The sequence below is a fragment of the Sapajus apella genome, unplaced genomic scaffold (genome assembly GCF_009761245.1).
Source record: "Sapajus apella isolate SASKATOON/1434 unplaced genomic scaffold, GSC_monkey_1.0 scaffold285, whole genome shotgun sequence".
Lineage (NCBI taxonomy): Eukaryota > Metazoa > Chordata > Mammalia > Primates > Cebidae > Sapajus > Sapajus apella.
The window spans coordinates 43,923-65,735 of NW_022437225.1; the positions used below are offsets into that span (position 1 = coordinate 43,923).

At 40.8% G+C, this 21,813-nt stretch overlaps 1 protein-coding gene across 2 annotated transcripts in view; it reads right to left on the reverse strand.

Moving 5' to 3' along the window:
- Window positions 1-21,813, reverse strand: part of LOC116545547 (zinc finger protein 736-like) — a 43,054-nt gene that overhangs the window by 12,063 nt on the left and 9,178 nt on the right. For both annotated transcript variants that reach the window (XM_032272093.1, XM_032272094.1), the window contains 2 exons: window positions 8,940-9,066; window positions 8,354-8,449 (listed from right to left, as the gene is read on the reverse strand). In XM_032272093.1, the coding sequence (XP_032127984.1) occupies window positions 8,354-8,449; window positions 8,940-9,066 (223 nt within the window). The remainder of the gene's footprint in view (window positions 1-8,353; window positions 8,450-8,939; window positions 9,067-21,813) is intronic.

Genomic DNA, 21,813 nt, shown 5'->3' on the forward strand with positions numbered 1-21,813 from the left:
AAAAAAAAAAAAAAAAAAAAAAAAAGAAAATAGAATGACATTTGTAAAGGGCCAGTCAATGGGAAAAATAAGTAGTGGATTCATGTGTATTGCATATTTCTTTTCCACAAATAAAAATGTTCTAGTGATATGCTAACAATATATTTAACATAACAAAATTATAAAAAATATTCAAGATTATAAATTTTGTTATGTATTTTTTTTTTTTTTTTGGGACGGAGTTTCGCTCTTGTTACCCAGGCTGGAGTGCAATGGTGCGATCTTGGCTCACTGCAACCTCCGCCTCCTGGGTTCAGGCAATTCTCCTGCCTCAGCCTCCTGATAGCTGGGATTACAGGCACGCGCCACCATGCCTAGCTAATGTTTTTTTTTGTATTTTTAGTAGAGACGGGGTTTCACCGCGTTGACCAGGACGGTCTCGATCTCTTGACCTCCTGATCCACCTGCCTCGGCCTCCCAAAGTGCTGGGATTACAGGCTTGAGCCACCGCGCCCGGCCTTGTTATGTATTTTTTACAATTAAAAATAAAACAACCATTGACCACCAACGAAAAAAAAGCAAGTACATAAGTCATAAAATGGGGCAATATTTATACAGGCAAACAAACACAAAAATAATTATACTGGAAATAGACATATGGCTGATTCATATCTGACTTCTGTCCAAGCATTGTCTTAATTTGTACAGAGCTGAATACTGGCATGTAAAATTTAATACAGAAATAAAAATGAAAACACAATTAATGTGGCATAGCCTGCTCTAAAATGAGACACAGGAATGTAAAATTGGCCGAAGAAAATCTAACAAAAAAAATTAACAAAAAAATTGAATAAACATAATGTACTACTAAAAAATTATTGTTCTAGACAGCTACAGCTTTCAATAATAAATAATTAAGCAAGAAAATGACTGCACATTCATAAAGAGCACATATTTTGGTGGCTTTTCTTATTTCAACGTTACTTTAGGTTCAGAGGCTACATGTGTAGGTTTGCTACATGGCTATATTATGTACTTCTAAGCTTTGGGGTACTACTACTACTCAGGTAGTGAGCACAGTACCCAACAGGTTGCTTTTTGGTCCTTGTCTCCTTGTCTTCCTTCCTCCTCTAGTGGTCCCTAGGGTCTATTGCTTTCTTCTTTATACTTATGTATGCCCAGTATTTAGCTCTCACTTATAAGAACAGGCATAATTTGGTTTTTTGTTTCTGCATTAATTTACTTAAGATAATGACCTCCAGCTGCATCAACATTGCTACAAAGAACATAATTTTGTCCCGTTTTCATGGCTATGTAGTATTTCATAGATATGTGGTATCTATGTGTACAGATACCACATTTTCTTTATCCAGTCCACCACTATTGGGCACCTATGTTGATTCCATGTCTTTGCTATTGAAGCCCATGAAGTTTGAATTATTAGTGTACAATTAAAGCAATATCATTTCATAGTAAATACATTAATATATTCATAAATACTTTTATGAGAAAATTGGAAGAAACAAGCAGTTAAATAGTACTGAATTATCTTCTATATTGTATCATTATTATTTTGCTATTTTTACACAAAATGTAAAGGTGATAATGCAACCTTTAGAAGCCAAGCAAGCTAGTAAATTTCTAAATAATATGAACAACATAAATATTAAACAATATGGTATAAAACACTGACATACAAAATGAACAATTAGAAACAAATGTATATGATCATTTACATAATATCATTTGAGAAAAGTGAAAATGCTAATAACTTTTTATATTCAGTAAACAAACATATAAAAGATTTTAATGAATGTGAGGTGCCTATTAATTACATAATACACTTCTTATGTAACATATACATTCAAGCACCTTACCTCAGAATTTCTGAAATTAAAGGCAAAGTTGGCATACAGTGAATCAGAAAGTAAAAAGAACAAAATATAGGACACAGTCCTACTAATCTTCATAGAAAAGAAGATAAAAATTATAGTATATTTATGAAAAATTAGGTAATAATTGGGAGTTTACTATATGCTGGACAGGGTTGTAGGTAACCTATGATATTAGTGTTTTTAAGAAATCTATGAAGTGAGTAAATAAAATCAACTATTCAACCATAGAGTTGTCATAGAGCATTTAAATCTCTATGATCCTATGCTTAGTTCCTACTAAGAAAAAAATACTTTTAAAGTCAAATAGATGTTTAGATTTTCTTGTACTCAATTAGGTTCTTTGTGCTCTGATGAAAGTTCTCAGTCTCATTTTCTCTATGATCACCTGACTGGAAATTATAAAGCAGAGAACATGTGACATTTGTTCCTGGTACTTCTGGAATCTCTTAACCAAATTCTAATGTTTCCCCTACTCCTCTCACAGACATCTAATGTAGGGCACAAAAAGATCTTTTAAAATAGCCAAACACAGTGGTCTCCGAAAACGTGTGAATATTTTCCCATGTACCTTAAAGCAATGGAAGAGCAGTAAGATTATTAAGAGTACTCACAGCGTAATAAAAGGAGTTTGCCTCTCACTGTGAATGCATCAACAAATGATTGAATGGACAGAAGACTTAGAGAATTTAAGAGCATAGTAAGCATACATCAGAAAAATGTTCTCCATCAAAGTAAGAGAAATAAACCTAGGCTTTTCAAGAATCAATTCCACTGGAACACAGCATTCTAATCCGTATTTTAAACTCTGGTTTTCTCCTTCACTTTTGGAGCTTTCGTATGTGTTATCTGATAAATCATTCATACTGAGCGCGCATGGCTATTCTTTCCCCTCTTCACACATTCCTGGAATTATCCCTGGAATTTTTCTATGCGGCACAAGGTAACCAGGTCTAGCTTACAGACTGTCAAAACAACCAACACAATGATAAAGTAATGCTGAGAAGAAAGGCGAATGCTTGTCACAATACTAGAAAAACTGCAATGCCAAAGTCAACTAGGAAAGCAAAAGATTATAGAATCTGAAACGAAAATGAGAAGGAAATCTCTTTAACTTAGAAATAACATATAAAAGTAAAAAGACACAACTGAGAACATGTTTATGAAACATTAAAAATTTATAGCCTGGATGATTGCTATAGCTAGTCTTTAAACAAGTCTTTTAATATTAGATTAGACAGCTGTTTATTACTTTCCAAACTTCCTCAAAGGATCTCAGGACATAAGAAAAAAGGCAGAAAACATACCCCACTTGAAGAAACAAAATAAATCCCCAGAACTTCTTCTTAAGAAGATCTGTACAACTATCTGACAAAGATGTCAAAATAATAATACTGAATATATTCTGTAGCAAAAAGAAAGCAAAATAAGAAAAATTATGCATAAAAAATCAGTGAACAAAAAGATAAAAACTATAAAAAACAGTAGAAATTGTGAAACTGAAAAAATGCAATTGATGAAAAGATTACTAGAGAAAACAACAGGCTTAAAAAACCAGAAAAAGTAAATCAGAAAACTAAAGAAATATTATTTATGTTGAGGCATTAAAAAAAAACAAAAATTTGAGAAACCTGAACATGGAATATGAAACTTACTGGATACTATCGAGTAGACCAATATTTGCTTTTTTTTTTTTTTCCCCTTTTTCTTTTTTTTTGTTTATTTTCTCAAGTAGACCAATATTTTCATTAAAAATGTCTTTGAAGAAGGAAGCGAAAAGTAGTAGAGATATTACCTGAAGAGAAAAAGAGACTCACTAAGAATGTCCCAATTTCAAAGTGATGAAAAAAATACTACTAACCAGAGATACTTAATCAGTGAGAAATTTACTTTAAAAATAAGAAAAAACAAAAAACAAACAAAAAAAAATGGGCACTGCAGCTCATGCCTGTAATCCCAGCACTTTGGGAGGCCGAGGCGGGCAGATCAAAAGGTCAGGAGTTTGAGACCAGCCTAACCAAAATGGTAAAACACCGTCTCTACCAAAAATACAAAAACTAGCCAGGCGTGGTGGTGCATGCCTATAATCACAGCTACTCAGGATGATGAGGCAGGAAAATTGCTTAAACCCGGGAGGCAGAGGTTGCAGTGAGCCAAGATTGCACCACTGTACTCCAGCCTGGGCAACAGTGTGAGACTCCATCTCAAGAAAAAGAAAAAATAAATAAAGACATTCTATAATTTAAAAAAGCTAAAGGTGTTTATTACCCCTAGAAAAGTCTTATAGGAAATATTACATGGAGTGCATTATATTGGCAGACATGGTGGTTCACCCTTGTAATCCTAGAAACTTGGTAGGCTGATGCACAAGAATCACTTCAAGCCAGCAGTCTGAGATCAGCCTGGGTAATATGCTGAGACCCCCTTCTTGAAGAAGAGATCTTTATAATAATTTTGTTTTGCAAGTAGAGTGTTTTTAAAACTCACTAAAGCCAAAGGCTGACTGGAGTCATTTTGAGAAGGCAGACCTTCATTCATGTGGCAAACTTGAGAACCCTTATCTCGGCTAAAGAACAATAAATGATTCACCTATCTTGATGCCACTTAAAATTCTGCAGTGACTGTAATTAACTCCAGCTCCTTCCAGCCATGGTCTAGCAGTGGTACCTGCACATGTGGAGATCTGGAGGAAGATGCCTATTTGTAATTATACCGGTAGGCCTGCAGACCTTGGTTTTTACTGTGGTCTCTGAAACAATTCAGTAACTCAGTTTCCGCACTTTTAGCCACACTCTGTGGCCAGTTTTGCCCACCTAGAAGCCCACAGAGTGACCTACAAAAATCCTGCCAGGTACTCAATAAGCTCACGCTCATCCACACGCCTCAAATTAGGTCCACCAGATGTCAACCCAACTGCCGCTGGCCCTGCAAATCAAAGTCCTGAAAGCAGTCCAGTCTGCCAAGAAATAAGACAAGATTAACAACTATCCAGGCTATGGGTAACTACACACTAAAGACAAACTCCAATGCAGACCAAAAACAGCCATGTGACCTATGTACAACCCCTCTCTGCTGCAAATCCAGAAGAGATCCTATTAGCCAATCAAAAGGTGATCTTACCTGCTGAAACCAGTCTATAAAATTAGAAGAGGTGTTTGCTCCTTCAGTTGCACAAAAACCAATACAGGGGTACATTATGTCTATTTTTAATGCTTCTGTTTTAACATAGTACTGATAGTCCTAGGCAGAATAATTAGGCAAGAAAATTTTTGAAAAGACATCCAGCCAGATGCAGTGGCTCATGTCTGTAATCCCAGCACTTTGGGAGACTGAGGTGGGAGGACCGATTAGCCAGATATGGAAAATGCACACCTATACTGTCAGATACTTGGGAGGCTAAGATAAGAGAACTGCTTGAGCCCAAGGGCTAAGGCTGCAGTGATCCATGATTGCACCACTGCACTCTAGTCCGAGTGGCAGAATGAGACCTTGTCTCAATGGAAAAAAAGGAGAAAAAAGGGCATCCAAATTGAAAGGAAAGCTGTAAAAATGTCAGTTTTTAGATGGCATTATATTTCACATAGAAAACCATGAACAGTATACCAAAAGACTTTTTCAGCTAATAAACATACTTGGTGAATTAGAGAAATATAAAATTAACATACAAATCATTTGCATTTCCATACACTAACAACAAACTGCCAAATAAAAAAGTAAAAATAATAATCTCATTGAAATAGCATTAATAATAAATTTCTTAGCAATATATTAAACCAGGGTGAAAAATCTTTATATTGAAATATTTAAGATATTAATAAAAAAATTGAAGATGACATAAATAAATGCAAAAATATTTCATGTTTATGGATTAAGAAGATAAATATTGTTAAAGTGTCAAATTATTTACAGTAATCTATAAATTCAATACATGCCCTATCAAAATTCCAGTAACATTTTTTAAACTAATAGAATATGCAATCCTGAAATTTATATGAAACTACAAGAGACTTGCTTTGAATAGCCAAGGCAGTTTTAGGAATAAGAACAAACCAGGGGGCATTATACTTTTTGATTTCAAACTACATTTGAAGACTATTGTAATAAAAACAGGATGGTCTGTGCATACCAATACATACCATAATCATTGGAACAGAATGGAGAGCCCAGAAACAAATCCATCTATATAAGATCTACTTATCCTTAACAGTAAGGCACTGAGAATATGCACTGCAGAAAATATAGTCTCTTCCATACTTGCTTCTGGGAAAAATACCCACATGTAAAAAATAAAATTAGAACATTTTTCTGACACTATATTTGAAAATTAACTAAATACAAAATACTCTAATGTAAGACATAATTCCCTAAAATTTTTTAAAGAAAACACATGAAGAAACTTTAATATTGGTCTGGAAAATTAACTTCTGGATACAACAGCAAAAGTGCAATTAAAGCAAATAAAAATGAGTTGGACTGCATGAAACTAAAAAGCTTCTGCACCACCTGGGGAACAATAAAATACGAAAACTATATCCGGTTAAGTTGTTAGTATCCAAAACATTTAAGAAACTCACATGAATCAAAGGCAAAAATTATAATAATAATTGTAATAATAATAACAAGATTGAAAAATAAGCCAAAGACTATATAGATGATTTTCAATGAAAACATACAATTGGCCAACAGGCATAGAGAAAGGTGCTCAGTATCACCAATCTGGCAGTTGCAAATTAAAACCATGGTGAGATATTACTTCACACACATTAGAATTGCTACTATCAAAAATAAAAGTTATAACAGGTATGAACAAGTATATTTTCTTAAAATGCTGTACATTCCTGGAGACTTGCAATGTTTTAGTGTCATGATGAAAACCACTATAAAGGTTCTTTAAAAAAATTTAACAGTACTACTATACAATCCAGCTATCCCATTTTTGCATATATAGTAAATTTAGTATTTCAAATAAACATCTGCACCTCCATGTTTCTTGAATCATTATTGACAATTGCCAAGATATGAAACAAACCTAAAATGTTTCTGGATACTAACTGAGTAAAGAAAACATGCTATATACACTAAATAGATTATTATTCATCCCTAAAAAATAATAAAACCTTTCCATTTTGACAACATGTATAGACCCAGATAACATTATGCTAAGTGAAATATGCCAGACACAGAAAGACAAATACTATATGATCTACTTTTACAAAGAAAATAAAAATGTTGAACTCCTAGAAGCAGAGAGTATAAAGATGGATGGTAGGGCCTGGCTGGAGGCAGGGAAAATGAGAGATGTTGTTCAAATGGTATGAATTACTAATTATAAAACAAGTTATTGTGGCCTAATATAGCTTTATCACTATAGTTTATGTATGCTGAAAATTTGCTTACAGATCTGATTTGTTCTCACTACACAAAAGGTAACTATGTAAGGTGACAGATATGTTTGTTCATTAATTTGATTGTACTAACCATCTCACTATGTATATACATATAAAATTGTATTTATTGTACACAATGTATATACATACATTGTGTACAATAAATATAGATATTCGGTTATTATTTGTGAAAAGATCCACATGTTACAAATACCTACATATATACACTTGTACATATATGTACTTGCATGTATACACACAAACATATATATATATATATATGAATGACACAGTCCCAGTAAGCCTCATCCAAAAACAATATTGTAAAATTACAGTCATTTAAAAATAAAGTTAAAATGAAGAGTTTAATATATGCTTAACAATATGTTAAGCTCCTCAATGGCATAGCCTGTTTGATAAATGTATGAAGCTGATACACTGAACTAACTATATCACAGTTGAGGTATTTTGGGGACGTAGTTTAATTTACCAATATTAGTTTATATAAAAAGTATAACATTTTCAAGTAACATAATTTTACACTTTCTTATACTTAGGGAGATGCTTAGTGTTTTGTAAAATTACTTATTACACATTTCTATAAAATCCCATTTGAAACCCCTGTAGGATAGAAAATTATAAAGCAGAAACATTCATCTTTTTGTGGTGTTCCTGGGATTTCTGAACCAAATCCCAATATCACCAAAACTCTCATGTATTTTAGACATTATCCAAAACCAACCTTAAAAATTGTTTAAAATCGTTTCTCAAAATACAGATATTACTATTTCTCCCAAAGCAATGGAAGTGCAATCAGATCACACAATAAGTTATGTGTAAAACTATCACTATAAACTAAAAAACAAGCAAACAAACAAAAACCATAACTGAAGGGGAAGTACAGTGCTTAGAAAGTTAATGAGAGTGAGACTATCATATCATGAGATGCCCTGATTGAAAGCAAGAGAAAGAAATGCAGGTTACTCAGAAGCTATTTCATTGGTGGAGAGCCTCTCAAACCATGTTTCAGTCTGGCTCCCTCCTTGACATAGGGAACTCTCATTTGTGTCATTTGCCTCACTCGCTCCCACTTACCTGGGTATTTGGCTACTGTTTCCTGTCTCTCCACATTCCAGAGCTCTTTTTCTTGTTCCAGATGGGTGATCAAGTCAGGCTTGGTGACAGCAAGACCTGTTTTATTAAAAAAAGAACATGACTCTTGCTAGAACTGTCTAATTACCAATCTAGTACTGTGCTCAGTATACAAGATAGAATATTATAGAAGATTCTAGAAAATTAATCTCAATATACTATTTCCTAATAGGAACTTTAGAATATTTAGAAAGTATTTCGAATTTTTGGGTTCATTGCTCTACTATTCAGTAATACTTAATGACAAATTGGTGGTGAAATTTGATTTTAAGGTGTGGGCAACAATACTTTATGCCACTAAATTTCTGGTATTACCACTAATTTACACTGACATATACAAATCAGCTCAAAAAAGGGAAAGATTATTAAGATGAAACATCTTGAAAAATTTATCTTCTACCTCAACAGATACTGTTCTATTTTTTTCTTAAGTAGTATTCTGAAACTCATTCATGCAAAGCAGAACCCCCAGAAAACAGAAGAAAACAAATTGTGTGGAAGGTGAATTGTATATTGAACTTATTCTCACCCAGGAACACCAGGTTTCTGTAGTTCTGTAACATCACATCCCTATACAAATGCTGCTGGGCAGAATCAAGGCATTCCCACTCTTCTGGAGAGAATTCTATGGCCACATCCCTGAATGTCAACACTCCCTGAAAAATATAACATATTTAGCAAGTGGTCATAGAAAGAATTCTCGATTTTACATTATGTAAACTGCGAGTAAAGAGAACTGGTTCTGACTTATGTGAGTGACTGGAATTATCCAATAAGATCGTTTCTTTCTTTCTTTTAAGACAGAATTTTGTTCTTGGTGCCCAGGCTGGAGTGCAATGGCATGATCTCAGCTCACTGCAACCCCTGCCTCCTGGGTTCAAGTGATTCTCCTGCCTCAGCCTCCCAACTAGCTGGGAGTACAGGCATACACCACCATGCCTGGCTAATTTTGTATTTTTATTAGAGATGGGGTTTTACTATGTTGGTCTGGCTAGTCTCGAACTTCTGATTTCAAGTGATCCACCCACCTTGGCCTCCCAAAGTGCTGGGATTACAGGTGTGAACCACCATGCCCAGCCCAATAAGATACTTTCTAGCACAGGAATATTCTCTAATGTACTCTTTAACTCTGATATATAACATCCACAAAACCAGTGTATATACAAGTACTTTTCTTGATAGTATAGTATAAAATGAAGGGCACCAACACAGACATGTACATTTTTGAACGCTGTATTTATATAATACAAGATAGGTTGTCTATAGCTAATTAATGAAAACTTCATTGTTATTTAGAAATATACTTCTCAAATCTTATTGAGTACAACAATGAACAGGCACTCTTGTTAAAATGCAGACTTTGACTCTGGAGATTTAGAATGAAGCTTGAGTTTCTGAATTTCTAACAAGTTTGCCAGTGGTGTCATTGCTTCTGGTCCAAGGAGAATATATTATCAAAAATCTAGTAAGTGGCATAGCCTAGGTTTTCAGTTTATTGGGCCAGTAAAAAAAAATTAGAGTCTTTATTTTTTATAGCAAGATATATGCCAAAAGAATCTAAAAAGAGCTATCAGATGAAATTTGGTTTAATCTGGCTTTTTTTTTCTTTTTTGCACATTAGTTGATAAATCTCCCAAGGTATTTACTAATAATAAAAAGAAAAATAATTAACTCTAGAGTGGAAAAAAAATCTGTCAGAGAGCATGTTCACCAAGTGAATACAATTCACATCACTATAATAAAAGAAATTTGTGTCACGTGCTGATTCACACAGGAGGATACAACACTACTGTGCTATTATTAACCCAAAAAGAGTCAACGTAGTCTCAGTCTAGTCATAAAGAAACATCAGTTTTAAGCAAAGTTTAAGCTACAGATATTTCACGTTCTGTAATCTCTAGTGGTATCTATAAATAAGTTTATTTTTAGCACCCTAGAGAGGCAGCCTCTTCTAATTATTTTTGGTTTTTGAGATGGAGTCTCACTCTGTCATCCAGGCTGGAGTGCAATGGTGCGATCTTGGCTCACTGCAACTTCTGCCTCCTGAGTTCGAGAGATTCTCCTACCTCAGCCTCCTGAGCAGCTGGGAGTACAGGCACTCACCATCACAACTGGCTAATTTTTGTATTTTTGTAGAGATGAGGTTTCACCATATTGGCCAGGTTGGTCTTAAACTCCTGACCTCAGGTGATCCGCCCACCTCAGCCTCCCAAAGTGCTGGGATTACAGGTGTGAGCCACCACACCTGGCCTCCAATTATTTCTTATTCAGCACTGAGTTTTCCTGGGCTATAAAGGCCATTCTCATTAAAGTTGTATTTTTATAATTTGCTTTGCATAGAGGTAACGGAAACTAAACAGTATAACTGTCTCTTTCCTCACTGATATCCAAGGACCTGATCCCACCTCTAACAGGGAGTTTGGGCATCCACAACTTCTCATGTTCAATAGCCTCAAAAGATACATTTGTAATGTTGCAGGTTCATAAATTCATGGTGACAACTTTTCTTGGCTTATTAGACACTGAGATGTAGAGAACAAAGAGAAGGCTCTGAAATATAAAAAAGAAGTATTTCTCAGAGCCCCTTGACTATCATAAGAAAAAAAAAAGAGGAGAAAATAGTTGAAACAAACTGATTAGGCAGGAACATCACAAGTAGAGAAGCAAACATTTCCAAGTTCTTCAGAAATGACATTTCAGAAGTAAAAGTGGACACCGTCCCTGACCTGAGACACATTACCTCAGAATAAGCCAGTTCTTCATTTTTTCCCTCCTTCTGTGTAATACCCTGCCATGTGTGATAATCTTCACAAATTACACCTGCATCTTGAAAATATGGCTTTGAAGCAGCAGCAAATATCCTTCCCCTATATCACCAAACCCAAAGGCAGAATGACCAAGAATTGCAGATCAAGTCTACCTTTTCCTATCCTTTATCACAGGAGTAGTTCACAAATAATAAACTCTTTTAAAACCCAAAATATGAGCTAGCTTCCCCTTTCCAACACTTAGATGTTCTTCTCTGCCACAGACACCAGTAATTTCTTTCTTCTGCTGAATGGGAATATAGACCACCCTGATCAGCCCTTTACAGGTGTGAGCCACTGAGCTCACCATTCCAGAAATGAAATTGTGGAAGAATAAAGATCACTACAACCGGCTTCCCGTCCTGATCCACAGGCCTGGGAGGATGCATGACTACGCTGACCCCAAAGGTCTCCAGGAGAGACTGCCCAGCTCCACCTACACCTATTGGTTCTGTTCTCCGATCTTGTTTCATTAAGAGACGCTGTCCCATGTGGAGGTCAACAGCACTGCCAAGCGGACATGGATTTGAGTTCTGCCCCCACCGCTAGAATGCTGTGCAACCCTGCAGCCTGCAACAGAGAGTAAAAGAGGAGGCTCCACCAGAGGTAACACCAGGGGAGCTGGGTCCTGGAGGGAATGAGGGGCATGCGCGTAGGAAAGGGTTCCAGGAAGGTCATGTGCAGCCACATAGAGGACAGGTGGGGTGGAACTGGAACAGGGTTCAGGCAGACGGAGAGCTGATGATCCCAGCCCTTCTTCCTGAAAATGCTGCTTAAGAGCAAAAGTAGCCTCTGCCTTCAAGCAGCTCTCCCAGCTGCTGACCTGTGTCCCCTGATCACTTCTCCAGGGCATCTCAAAGAACAGTTCCATCCTGTTCCATCTGTTTCCTCTCTCAGACCCATCAGCGGTCTCCCTGGAGAGCATGGGAGAGCAGTCACCCGAGACTCAGGGAACCGAAAGGGGCTCAATGACTCAGCAATAAGTGCCTCCTGCATGGAAGGAGTACCCACCACCTCACAGGAGGGCCCACTTCCCGCAGTCTCCTAACTTTCCAAATTGTACCCTGAGCCTTCCCAACACTTCTTTGCTGCATGAGCCACTCTTTGACTCCAGTGTTCCTGCCATCTTCTGTGGCCTGGCCCGCCATACCCTAATGGAGCATGCTGCCCAGGACTCACGTCAGGATGGGTCTGGCCTCCTGCTGGTTTGGTCCTTGCCATGGGTGGTGGGTCCCTGCCAGGACGCTAAGATCCTTCGCACTGGGCCAAGTCAGCGCCGCGTCACCTTTCTCCTCATCGCTGCAAGTGGCAGCATCAGTCTCCCAGCATGCTGTTCTTTTTCTGGCCCCTCTAAACATCAGGCACCCCTTGAGACTCCCAGATCCCACAGTGAGCAGAAAGATGACTGCTGCCACCACAGAGAATCACAGTCTGGTCTGGGCACCAATGCCAGTGAGCTGGCACATGTACCAGCACAGAAGAGTAAGCCCCTGGGCAGGGGTGGCAAGGACTAGGACAGGGACCAGATCTCTGTCCTGATGGGAGACCAGCTTCCACCTGAGGCTCCCAGCCCCCTGCTTGCCCTGCACATGCCTCAGCAGAGCCTGGCCCAGTCTTCTCACAAATGGCCCTGCCTTTACCCATTTCCCTACTGCACCACGGCCATGGCAACTCCTCTGTTCAGAAAGGCCCTTTGGGGTATGCAATGCAGGCTAAGGTCCTAGACATTGGCACAGTCCTGAAAGTGCTCCCTGGCCATCTCCTCCCTTGCTGGGCTGGAGGATTTCAATACACATACACACACACACACTCTCTCACACTCATGTACATTCAGATTCACCCAAATACACTCACACTCACACATACTTCACTCAAACCTCACCTTCTCCCAGCTGGCAGAGCTCTACTGAACATACCAGGCACCTTTCCCCCCTTGTCTTGGCACTAAGTAATCAGCAGGTGACTTCATCATGGTGAGTACATCCTAAAGTGAACTTACACACATCTAGACAACAGCTCTGCTCCACACCTGGAGGATGTGGTCTAGTGCCAGGTCTGTCACACAGATCCTGGCCGACGGATGAAATAAGTACTCAGACACAAGTATGCAGTATAAGAGCAGCTAGGTGACTTCCTGGCTCTAGTGGCCAGACAGCAGCCCAGAGAAGCTGGAGCTGCTAGCTTTTATTCAGTGCAGGCATAATGCCAAAAGTCTGGAGCAAACACAACCTGTAGGTATTTAACATTAATTGTTCCCTTTTCATGGAACTTCAGGCACACAGATGATCAAAGGTCAGTTCCCGGTCAACGTAAGTAAACAAGCCTGTTTACGATAGATTCCCCTATATTCCCTTGGACCTACTCCTTCCCCTCAGTCTCAGGGTTACAGAACAGCTGCCTTCAGCTATTCTCCCCCCAGGGGCTCTGCAGAACCTTCCAACTTTTCAGAAAGTTTGCGTCCTTTCCCTATAGTTTTTCCCACCGCTCTGACCACCAATCCACCACAGTCTAGCCTATTGCCCCCAGGCTACAAATCTGGGTACGGTACTGAATATTGCAGGCAACTATAACACAGTGCTAAGCATCTGTGTATCTAAACACATCTAAACACAGAAAAGGTGCAGGAAAAATACAGCATTCTAATCTTACAGGACCACTGCACTACATGTGGTCCATCGTGGTTATGCAGTACATGACTGTATTCCCTGTGCATGGGGCCTTCTGCCCTTTGCAGGCCAACCTCCCTGCTCTAAGATGCTCCTAGGTTTCCCCAATTAAAGCAAGTCTCTCCTGCCCACACGCTTCCACAACTGCGAGCTTAGACAAGGGACACTTCTTGAAGTTTATTTAACAGAAAAGTCGGCTGTAATGACTGGCCCCTCACCTCTCACTACATTCTTAATGCCTGGAAGGTGGGGGGGTCATGCTGTGCCCTCCTGGAAGCAAGCCTGCAGTAAATATCTGTTGAGGGGATGGGTAAGATTCAGAAGTTGAGGGATGTGGGTGGTGGCTGAGTTCAGAGAGGTGCTGTCAACAGAGGAGAGCAGACAGGCACAGCTCCACTGCTCAGCAGCAGTGAGGACAAGCTAGCAAACCTCCCTGCGCCTCAGTGTCCCCATCTGTAAAGTTGAAATAAAAGCACCTAGCCTGAGGATTTGTGTAAGAAGCAAATGAGAATGTGCAGGTGAACCACACTCTGCAACGGGAAGCCATTATTTCATCTCTTATTATGGTTATTATTTTATTATTATTATTGAGACAGACAGACAGGCTGTACTGACAAAGAATGGTGGTGGATGGGGAAAGAAGTCAGACAAGGCTGTGAATTGGTAAGTGTGTTGCAGGCATAAAATCACAGTTCTTAACATCCTGCCGTGTCAAATAATCTTTGTCAACCAAGAAAGTATATAATATTTCACCAAATGTTGGCTATACTGCAGTACATATGTTACCCATTTTCTCTCTCAACTCCTCAGCTAAGCAGCTTCCAACATCTAGGATAGAACAGTATTTCAGGCCAGTAATGATGGTGGTTCATTCCTGTAATCCCAACACTTTGGGAGATCAAGGCAGGAGGATCCCTTGAGATCAGGAATTCAAGACAAGCCTGGATAACATAGCAAGACCCTATCTCTACAAAAATTAAATAAATTAGGTCAGGTGCGGTGGCTCACGCCTGTAATCCCAGCACACTGGGAGGCCAAGGTGGGTGGATCACCTGAGGTCAGGGGTTTGAGACCAGCCTGGCCAATATGGTAAAACCCTGTCTGTACTAAAAATACAAGAAATTAGCTAGGCATGGTGGCACGGGCCTGTAGTCCCATTTATGTAGGAGGTTGAGGCAGGAGAATCACTTGAACCTGAGAGGCGGAGATTACAATGAGCCTAGATTGCACCACTGCACTCCAGCCTGGGTGACAGGAGTGAAACTGTCTACAAAAGCAAAAAAAAAAAAGGAAATTAGCTGGGCCTGGTGGTGTGCACCTGTAGTCCCAGCTACTCAGAATGCTGAGATGGGAGCATGGCTTGAACCCAGGAGTTCAAAGCTGCAGTGAACTATGATGGCACCCCTGCACACCAGCCTGGATAACAGAGACACTGTCTCTAAAACTAAAAAAACCGTATTTCACCAATTCTTAGTCTCAGTTGTCATTTTTTTAATGTACAATTTTACACACAGTGTGCTATAGCTGGCCTAGAGTTAGAACCTGAACAACGCCATTTTATACAAGATAAAGCTGTTTTTCCAAAAATAAGTTGTAACTGCTGCCCCATTCTCCTCACAGTAACTGCTGACCTTGGCTTCTGTCAATAAATCAGCTAGCTTGCTCTGAAAAATGCCCACTATGTAAAACTGCTTGCCTTTGCTTATCAGTAACTGCCAGAATTAGCTTCTGTAAAGTTGCTTGCCCTGCTTCCCCTCACCCTCTTGGCCCTAAAACCAGGATGTGGTTTTTCAGCTTAAAAACCCTGCTTTTCCTGAGCTCGAGGCCACGGGTTGGAGAGATATGAGTCCTCCGTGGCTGCTGGCAATAAAGACCCTGCAATTTGGCATGCTTTTGTCTTGGTGTTGATTTTTATATTTGATCTGATATTACAACAGCAGGTAAGTACACACCTGTAAAAACCCCTCCTACGTGGCTGTTAATAAAAGGATGTTTTCTAACAGCTAAGAGTCAACAACAATTAATTAAATCAATAAAATCAACTGACTATGAATGCCAACTCAGAGCCTGGCCTAAAAGGAAATGCCAAATCCATGGCCTGGTGAGAGCGAGCAAAATAACAATTTGCACCTGTTGATCAACAGCCTCACCTGGCTCATCCGGCAGTTGTAGGGTCTGCCGTTCCACTCCAAAATCCTCAACTCCATGGAGAAGTCTCCAAAGCCAGCACAAGAGTGTACTGTGGGCACAGAGTGTTCTAGTTCTTATCAAAGAAAAAACTCAAAGGGAGGAACAGTTGCAAGAACACTCACCTAGGTCAATCAGTCTGGGACCGTCTGACTACAACACTGCCATTTGGAGGGTGTAGGGAAAATTTAAAGGTCGAGTCCATCCCCAAAACTATACAGTCCTGGTTAAATATTCTCAATGTGAGGGCCTCATCATCAAGATTTTTCCTGTTTTATCTTTTATCTTTGAAGAGTATGAAATAAGACAGTTTTCTCTTCCTTTGGAAAAAATAAAATTGAAAAGCACATCATCTTCACATGAAGGAAAGCCTGCTGGGCATGGTGGTTCACACCCGTAATCCCAGCACTTTAAGAGGCCGAGGCTGGTGGATCGCTTTGAGCTCAGGAGTTAGAAACCAGCCTGGGCAACATGGCGAAACCCAGTCTCTACTGAAAATACAAAAGTTAGCTGGGCATGCTGGTACACATCTGTGGTCCCCGCTACTTGGGAGGCAGAGGCTGAAAAATCCCCATGAACCTGGGAAGCAGAGACTGCAGTGAGCTGAGATCATGACACTGCACATCAGCCTGGACAAAAGAGTGAGACCTTGTCTCAAAAAAAAAAAAAAAAAAAAAAAAAAAGAAAGAAAAGCCAGTTTGATATGGATCGGAATAATGACGGAGCCTTGTTGATGTCACATGAGAAAAGCCTTTTCTTCACCCTCTGATGAATGAAGGTGAGGAGGCAGTGGGACCCCATCCCTAGTAGTGCCCTGACTGCTGTCACCAGCCAGTGGGTCTGGGCTGGTGGCTCTGGGCCGTGTGCCTGTTTCTTTGCCAGAGAGACAAAATGTTCCCATCTGTCAACTACCTTCGAAGGCAGCTGCAGAGGCAGACTGTGCTCCTGGCTGCTGTTCCAAGTACCCAGCCTTTAACCAACAGACTATGTGCCTGGAGTTCATTTTCAGGGGCCAGGGACACGGCAGAGAACAGGAGAGACAGAGTTCCTCCTGCCTCCCAGGAACCCAGGGTGTGGCATCCACAGAACACAAGGCTGGCTTTGGAGTCTCTGGTCTGGTCCAGGTGCCTGTTCTCCCTAGGGATCTGACCAATCATTTTACCTCTCTCCTGCTCAGGTTCCACATCTATAAACAAGCACAGGGATGAAAATGCCATCAGTGGTCCCGCAATACTCCCTTACTGCTGCTTAAGATCTGTACCCTACATCTCTCCTCAGGGCCCAGAGCCAACTGCCCAGGGCCACCCGCTGGTGACAGCAAGCAGGGGTGGTGTCCGGCTGCCTCCTGTTCTGGGAGACTAGGTTATCAGAACCAGGGAAGCATGGCTCTGAGTCAGCAGAGTAGGGGACTGGAAGCTGTGAAGATGGAGCTGGAAGGAAGGGCCCGTGCAGAGGAGCGGGGCAGGATGCTGGTCTGAGCAGTGTGAGGCCAATCTGAGAGGCTATATCCAGTTGCTTTCTCCAGTCCTGCTGGAACAGAGTGGGGGCGGGGATGGGGCGGGAAGGAGGTCAGATGCCCTCTTCTCCAGTTCTTTATTTCCAGCCTACTGGAGCTGATTCATCCACCACTGTGGGTGCCACCTGGCTTCCATGAGTTTGTCACACTGTGTCCTAATTTTCTGTGTTCATGGGTGCCCAGCTGTAGTTGAGCTGACCTGGAGGGTGGGGCTTGGATTTGTCGGTCCCAAGGCAGCACACAGAAGCTCAGCAGACAAAATCTGATGGTGCCCTAGCCCCAGAGCCGGTCTTCTTTTCAACTGTATCTACATATGGGGGTTTCATGTGGCCCAGAGGGTTTCCTGCAAAGTGGTGGGTTTTGCCTCAACTGACACAGCCATGGCCCACCAGGCTCCATCCACTGGGCACCCCCACTTCTGTCCTGGCTCCCTGAAGGTGGCCTCAACCTGCTGGCTGCACACACCCCGCCTGCTTCTTCCCCCTGCTCCCTGTCTCCACCTAGACCCTCACCGTTCAAACGCCTATTCCACATACTTCCCATCAGCCCCTTCTGCTCTTCCTCAAACAATCTCAAGCCAGGTTCCTCTTGATCACTTCATGCCCATATCACAGAGACCATCTCCTAGCTAGGACCCAGCTCCAAGCACTCTGTGTAAGCACCCAGACTATATCTAAAGGTGTCTCTCCTCAAGAACCTGCCACAGCTTCCTACCGCCTCTCACAATGTAGCTCACCCTACTCTACCTTCAACAGTGATTACTGAGAACCTGCTTGTCAGCTGCACCCTGGGAAACAAGGATAAATAAAACAGGCACAGTCTCTGCCCTCGCGGACCTACTCTAGGTAGTTAGGGAAGACAGGCTATCAATCAAATAACCCCACAAAGAGAAAACTACAAAAGGCTAAGTGGAAAAGGTGTCCATCCCTGCCTGCGGTAACAGAGAACCTGAGCTGGTTTGTCAGGAAAGGCTTCTCAGAGGAAGTAATGCCCCGGCTGAGATATGAAGAGGTACAGAGGATGAAGGATATGGAAAGAGCGTTCCAGAGAGAGGGAACAGCAGATGCAAAGGCCCTGAGGCAAGATAATGTATTGCCTGTGTAGATGACACAAAGAAGAGCCAAGGGGCCACTGGGAATGGGGAGTGCAGGCCTGGGAGGCATGGGGAGCAGGTTTGCTGTCAGCTGCCTGGAACAGCGCCTAATCTAGCCTGGCTTCCTATCAGTGTGCACAAGAGAAGTGACTTTATGTTAGTCTAACCTACACACAATCAGTAAACAGATTCTGCTATGAAGTCTATGTTCCACACCACAGGCAGTGCAGATGGAAATCCAACACAAATGTCTGTGGTCATCTGTAACCACTACATCCACCCAACAGCTTGTGGTATCAAGAACTCAGACGTTTATAAGAGAAAAAGCCCAAATAGGCTTTAAGAGCTACTGGTCTCAACTCCATGCAGGAGTCTGATCAACCCTCAAGGTCACCACTCAAATGGTGGTAAAGCCCAACCCAGTGTGAAAAACAATGGTCAGGTCTCAGCTCCCCTGCTCCCATCAGCCACTGGCCACTCTCGGAGCAGGCAGACATCTGGTCGGCCACTTTTGTCTTGGGCCAGTTTGTAACCCAGACCGAGACTCCCGCATTCTATTTACCGAAACACCTTCCCCTTTCATCCCTGAATTGACTTAACTAAAGAAAGAACATAAACCCCAAAGCCCCAGCCTCATGTTTCAGACCCCTGAGCTAGACCTGCAGCCTCTCAACTATGGCTCAGTCTGCTTTGCCTTGGGGTGAAAGGCCACTCCTCCCTCTCTTCCCCGTGGCCCCTCGACCAGGGATGTCCAAACACTAACACTAGCCCAGATGCAGTGGCTCACCCTTGTAATCCCTTGTAATCTTTCAGCACTTTGGAAGGTCGAGGTGGGTGGATCACCTGAGGTCAGAAGTTCAAGATCAGCCTGGCCAACATCACAAAACCCCATCGCTACTAAAAAGATAAAAATTAGTTGGGCATGGTGACGCACACCTGTAGTCCCAGCTTCTCAGGAGCCTGAGACAGCTTCCTACTGCCCCTCAAGGAGAATCGCTTCAACCCAGGAGGCAGAGGTTTCAGTAAGCTGAGATCAGACCTCTGCACTCCAACCCGAAAGCTCTGTTTCTAAAAAAAAAAAAAAAAAAAAAAGTAGGAAGTTTTAAAAAGATCCATTCCTCCCCCAAACAGGGAGTGCTTTCTCATTAAATGAGCTTAGATGAATTTCAACACCCCTGTCCCCCACACATACCCTAAACTGTAGCATGTAGTATTAATAATACCTACTATCTGTAGGCCACTTAACAGTTTCATACGTGTTACAAGCACTTGCTAATTAATAACTATTGTTTTTTAGCACTGTTAATTTAGTGACAGTGTTACAAATTGGCTAGCTGTGCACTTCTCTCTCCTTACATCAGCCAGCCAGTCATGCAATCATGCAGCCTGCCTATCGGATCTCTTTGGGTGTGAAATTTTTACTTGTGGTCTCTACTCTTAGATGTCTGAATCTGGCAGAGATTAAATGATAATAGTAATTATAGGATCACTGAGTGCCTCTGATGGGCTAGGCATTGTTCTAAGCACTTTACATGCTTATTTTTCAAATAATCCCAACACGTTTTTATATCTCCATTTTCTAAATGAAGCAGTTGATGGGTGGAAAGGCTAAGAGCTTCAACCAAAGACACTGAGAGAAATCAGAGTTGGAGTCAAGATTTGAACACATGATGATCTGGCCCTGTGCCCTCACTCTTAATTACTATGATTACCCCTCTCACCTCTGTGCTGGGAACACATGATCTCTTATGTAATAAATAAAAACTCTTTTACCTGAGAAATGCGAGCAACCACTAAATTATTAGGCCCAAAGAGGCACAGAAATGAGGCAGCAGTCATGTCCCACCCACTCCTCATCTGCATCCTTGAGCCAAATAATTATTTCTTGATTACTTGCTGTTTGGAATCTAGACTAACTGATGCCATGAACAGCTATATATTAACCTTACTATTCTGCATTATTAGACAATGTAGTTTATAGATTGGTAGTTCAACAACATACAGCCAATCACTAATCAATGAGAATTCCTGATAACACTGGCCCACTCTCTGTCCTGCTTTTGACTTTATAAACCTTATTAAAAAGGGCCAAGTTCATATCTGAGGTAACTTGTATCTGAGTCTTTCAGGCAGCTGTCCTCACCTTGGCTCAAGTAAATTCTTTAAAATTCTATGTTTTGCCCTAGCTTCTTTTTTTAGGTTATTTTTGGTGCTGTGAGCAGGATGCAGAGACACTTCCAACCATCCAACACCCCTCCTAGACTCAGCAACTCGCCAATAAAAACCCTTTGTATTCTTTTGGCTCCTAGTACACTGTCAAGTGTAAGGGTTAAAGTATTCCTAAACTCGGATCTCCTGATTATTTTGAGAGGTCTAGACTTTGTTTGAGTTGTTCTTTTCAACCCTTGCTTTCTAGGAAAAAAAAAAAAAAAAAAAAGGTTTCCATTTTTGGCTACAGTCAGAGTTAGGTTTCAAAATTTAAAAAAAAAAAGGGGGGGTTTCTCTACTTCTGCCTCAAGACAGGAGGTCTGGGTCATAATATTAGCAGACTAGCACTGGTGGTTTCCCTTCTGGTGACATAAAATTACATGCTTCTAAAATGTGGCTTCTTTTGATTGCTTCTAATTTGAACTTGGCTTTTTATTTGTGACCAACTCCCATTAGTTTCAAACCCAATAGTATATGACAGTTTACTCTCTCACCCCAAAGAGAAAAGGCAATTTCTCCATCTGACTCATCTAGCTGCTCTAGGCAACTAGAGACTTTGTAGAAGTGTTAGAATCCTTTTCAGTAGTGTGTACCAGAAAAACACCTGCAGAGACTTTTAGCTAAGCTGGAAGATACACAAGCATTGGTCACCAAGCACCGTGATTAGTAACTCCCACGTGACTCCTTGAGGCGTGATGCGCATATTCAGCACACTTAGACCTGGTACATTATTCTGGCTGTGTTCCCTTTTGAAAATTTTTTAAATCATAAAAAAACTGATCATCACAACTGTGCTTTCCCTTCTGGGTAACATCCCTTAAAAACATGAGCTAAATCCATGTATAATACCTATGGAGCTCCATCTTGCAAATGCCTAGGTAAAGAAACCAAACTGACTTGAGATGACACCAAAATGCAATGGCAAA